Source organism: Vollenhovia emeryi, unplaced genomic scaffold (genome assembly GCF_000949405.1).
Source record: "Vollenhovia emeryi isolate VEMERY1.0 unplaced genomic scaffold, V.emery_V1.0 DF939754.1, whole genome shotgun sequence".
NCBI lineage: Eukaryota > Metazoa > Arthropoda > Insecta > Hymenoptera > Formicidae > Vollenhovia > Vollenhovia emeryi.
This window is the reverse complement of record NW_011966612.1, coordinates 16,576-21,328: the sequence shown is the minus strand read 5'-3', so window position 1 is coordinate 21,328 and position 4,753 is coordinate 16,576. Positions and strand designations below refer to the sequence as shown.

The 4,753-nt window shown below is 40.7% G+C and overlaps 1 protein-coding gene across 1 annotated transcript; it reads left to right on the top strand.

Annotated features, from left to right (window-relative positions):
- Positions 1–659: 659 nt before the first annotated feature.
- Positions 660–4,500, top strand: LOC105556835. The gene is made up of 6 exons (XM_012003947.1): positions 660–1,395; positions 2,051–2,704; positions 2,916–3,179; positions 3,268–3,626; positions 4,068–4,347; positions 4,412–4,500. The coding sequence occupies exons 1-6, from the start codon at positions 660–662 to the stop codon at positions 4,498–4,500; spliced, it is 2,382 nt and encodes a 793-aa protein (XP_011859337.1).
- Positions 4,501–4,753: the final 253 nt, after the last annotated feature.

Here is a 4,753-nt window from a genome sequence, read left to right as displayed (position 1 = left end):
TATACAGGGTGTCAGATTCGATATGGACGACCCCAAAGATTATAGTAGATTGGGTTAAACTGAGAAGAAAAGTTATATAAAATTTTACAAAATCGTAATTATTATCGCGTAATTCAGAAAAACGTCTGAGCCAATAAGTGCACGGAGGAGCGGAAGGCCGGACTCGGCAGCATGCAAAATGGTGTGTTTGTTGACATCTCTAGCAAACGCGTTCGCCCGCTCACCGCTCCCCGCTCCCCGCTCGCCGCTCGCCACCGTCTCTCATCGATCGATGCGTGACTCCACCTCTCGCTATCGATTTTTCAGAGATGTCAACAAACACACCATTTTGCATGCTGCCGAGTCCGGCCTTATTGGCTCAGACGTTTTTCTGAATTAGGCGATAATAATTACGATTTTGTAAAATTTTATATAACTTTTCTTCTCAGTTTAACCCAATCTACTATAATCTTTGGGGTCGTCCATATCGAATCTGACACCCTGTATACCTATATCGCGCATGGTAGAAATATCACTATACGCACATGCGCAAAATGAGATACCTTTGTACATGCTTTCCGCAGTCATTTTATATAAGCGAAATTTAGGGAGTTATCAGTCTAGTATTATATAGAAGTCTGTGGTCTATACTCAGAATCTACCTGTGCTGTATGGGTAGTATGTCATTAGTGTCTTATGGTAGTTCTGATTTTAGAATTAAGAGCCTCGGATTGGTCAAACTCAACTGTTGCGTAAAGAATATATGCGCTTGGATTATTTTTGTAGTTGTAAAGGCTGATGATCAAATCCCTTTGTTAGGCTTGCAAGAGTGTTTAACGTTAAAACTTATTAAGCGAATAGATGCAATTGAAAAAGTAATGTTTAAATCAGTTAATGATGTTGTGATTAAATATCCACAAGTATTTGATGGGCTGGGGAGGTTTCCTAATCAACATCACATAACTTTAAAAGAAAATGCCAAACCTCGTATTAGTCCCATCAGGCGTGTTCCTCAAATATTGCATGATCGTTTAAAAACAAAGTTATGTGATCTTGAGGAAAAAGGAGTCATTCGAAAGGTAGACAAGCCCTCAGAGTGGGTGCATCCGTTAGTCATAGTTGCAAAACCAAATGGTGATCTAAGGTTGTGTCTAGATCCTAAGGAGCTGAACGATACTGTACAGCGGGAGCATTTTCTGATACCATCAGTAGACGAAATTGCAGGAAGATTGAGCAATAAACAATACTTTACTGTACTTGACATGAAAGATGGGTATTGGCAGGTTGAGGTGGATAGTCCTAGTGCTGATCTGTTAACATTTGGAATACCATTTGGTCGGTATCAGTTTGTGCGTCTGGCTTTTGGCATATGTTCAGCACCCGAAGTATTTCAAAAGAAAAATTATGAAGTATTTGGTGATGTTCCGGATTCAATTATGAATCTCGGTCTGTTCGTCACCGGCGTGATGGCAGATCAGCCGGGTCAGATCGTGCAGCGCCACAGGAGCGCTGCGCGCGCATGCCCGATCGCGACGCGAGGCGACAGCGCTTCTTCACGTTCGTTACCGGCTTTTGGCTCATGGCTACCGTACCTAGTACACGCGTCGTGTAGTGCAAAAGATTCTCAAGTGCTCTTGTGGACTTTTCTCATCCGAGAATCGACTCAGTGCGAAGACGAAGTGAACTCTTCGTTGTGCGACTCATCCTGGACATTTAGATACAGCATCAACGGCAGCTCAAGCTCTCCACGCATCGCACGCCGGCGTAGCGTGGCCACGGCTCACGGGCATCGACATTCACGAGGCCGGCCATCGATTAATATAATCGAACCGTGCGAGTGATTAAGAGACTTCTCATCCCCGTTAGATCATAGACTGCTCAAACTGTAAGCTTCTTATATTTATTAAACGACCAACGGCATTTTACTCAAAACGCCAAGAGTGTTCGATCACGTGATTTCTACCCTCACAAGCGTGCATCCGTTCCCCGAGTCTCGCGCCGCAAAGTCCTCTCAGCCCTGCTTCCAACCGCAGCGGTCCAGCGAGCTCTCCCAAAAGAGATTCGCGAACAGGTGACATTAAAGGCGTAGGAGTGTACTTTGATGACATAATTGTAACGGGATCGTCGGAGGGTGAACATGACAGAAACTTACAATGTGTCTTGGAGAGGGCATTGAAATACAATATTAAGTTCAATAAATCAAAAATACAATTCAAACAAAGTAGCCTCAAGTTTATGGGACAGATGTTTACCAAAGAGGGGATTCAGACAAATGGAAAATATATCAAAGCCATTTCAGATATGCCGATCCCGGGGTCTAAACTAGAAGTTTTAAGATTTTTAGGTCTGGTTAAGTTTGTGGGGAAATTTGTTCCTAATTTATCTAAAATTACTGCACCTTTGCGCAATCTGACACGACTTGATGTGGACTGGCACTGGACGGCTGAGCATCACGAATCTGTCAAACAGCTCAAACATCTATTAACCACATCGCCTGTATTGGCATTTTTCGACTCAAAAAAGGAGATAGAAATAGAAACTGATGCATCAAAGGATGGGTTAGGCGCGAGTCTCCTACAAGAAGGAAAACCAATAGCTTTCGCTTCTAGAAGTCTGTCGAAGACAGAACAACAATATGCTCAAATTGAAAAAGAAATGTTAGCGATTCTATTTGCAGTACAAAAGTTTCATTACTTTGTTTATGGGTATCATATTAAAGTGCGGAGTGATCATAAACCACTAGAGTCTATTTTTCGAAAATCCTTGCATGCTATATCGCTAATACAAAGAATGCGATTAAAGTTACTAAATTATGATTTGACTGTTAGCTATAAGCCAGGAAAATATATGTATGTTTCAGACGCACTCTCCAGAGCATATTTAAAGCAAGCAGGCTAAGTCAAATTCTGTGATAGATTTTGCTGTTCATTGTGTAGTGAAGCGTCTGCCCGTGTCAGATGAGCGCAAGGGTCAGTTCCAACAAGCCACTAGCAGCGATCCTCAACTCAGTTCAGTTGCAAACTGCATGATAAATGGTTGGCCTAGTCAGAAATACAAAATACCGGAAAACATTAGAGTATATGTAAAACTTAAAGATAAGCTATACATGAGTGACAACTTGCTGTTTTTAGAGCACAAACTGGTAGTGCCTAGTATACTGAGAAAGGAAATGCTTGAACTGCTACACGAGGGCCATCTTGGCATAGAAAAAACAAAGTTACGTGCCAGAAAAATTTTCTATTGGCCTGGAATAAGTGGACATTGAGAATTATATAAAATGTTGCAAAGTTTGTGAGAGTCACGCTCGAAAGAATCCTAAAGAAACCTTACTGCCATACCCTCTTCCGGATAGACCCTGGGAACGTGTAGGATCGGATATTTTCACATACGCTGATAAGAGTTATGTCGTTCTCTTTAACGCCTATTCCAACTGGCTTGAACTTCTACAAATTAAAGATAAAAGCGCACAGACTGTTATACAAAGCCTAAAGACTGTATTTTCTAGGTTTGGAAGCCCAGACATGTTAGTAGCTGACAATGTACCGTACAATAGCGAAAAGTTCCGAGAATTTGCCAAAAACTGGAACTTTAATCTTATACTAAGAAGCCCTAATTTTCCGCGATCTAATGGGCTTGCTGAAAAGGCAGTATCAATTTCAAAAAATCTGTTAAAAAAGTGGTCGAAGGAGACAAAGAAGCGAACATAGAAACAGCCTTGATGAATTACAGAAACTATCCGTTAAAAAACATGGGTTACTCACCATCCCAATTACTAAACAGTAGAGTGTGTAAAACTAAAGTTCCAGTTTCTGCGAATCTTTTACAACCTGAGTTATGCAAAGGCGTAAAAAATAAACTGCAAGAAAAAAGAAACGCGAATTTAAATAATTTTAACAAAACAGCTAAAAAACTCAAGCCACTAAATAACAACTCAGATGTGACCATATTCAATCATACAATGAACAAGTGGGAGCCAGGCAAAATTGTGAAAACTAATGTTGCACCCAGGTCGTATGTTGTACAAAATTGTACTGGCAACACTATTAGAAGATAGATTTGATTTAAGACCGTCAGAGAATGCTTTTCAGATGTTACCTTCTAATGTCTATGAAGATCAATCTGAGGATAGTGTCAACCAAGATGAGGTACTTGGGTCTTCTTCTCATAGTGATGTCAATCCTAGCAAGAATAATGAAAATGTTGTGGGGAACAAGAGAGAGCATACTAAGTCGAGAGATTGTGAACCTAAGTTAGTAAATATAAGGGGAAAATCAAACATAAGTGTAAACGCCTCGCCTAAGCGTATGAATGTTAAGCAAGAAAATCCGGAAAAAGTCTGTAAGTCTAATATATTAGTTACTCGCTCAGGTCGGTCAATTAAAAAGCCTGATAAACTTAATCTATAAAGGGAAAGATGTATGATAATGTCTAGAGTCGCCACCTGGTGTCAGCGATAACACACCAAAGAGTGAGCATCTCAGACAGCAGAGAGACACACACGGTGATATAAGTAGTCCGTGACATAACGTATGTAACCCTAACCACAAGCCGAGAGTTATTGGCACGAATAAAGAATATTATTCGTTTAAACAAGCTTCAGTGAGTCATTAACAACTCATACACATACTGGTTATACTGTGGTACAGTTACTTCCTATTACACTACACCATTCAGGCTCAGATCCTAACAAGAATCTACACCTTTATTTTTCACGTGTTAATCCCACACACACATACAGGGTGTCTTAGAATTCGCGCATTCGGAATTCATAGCG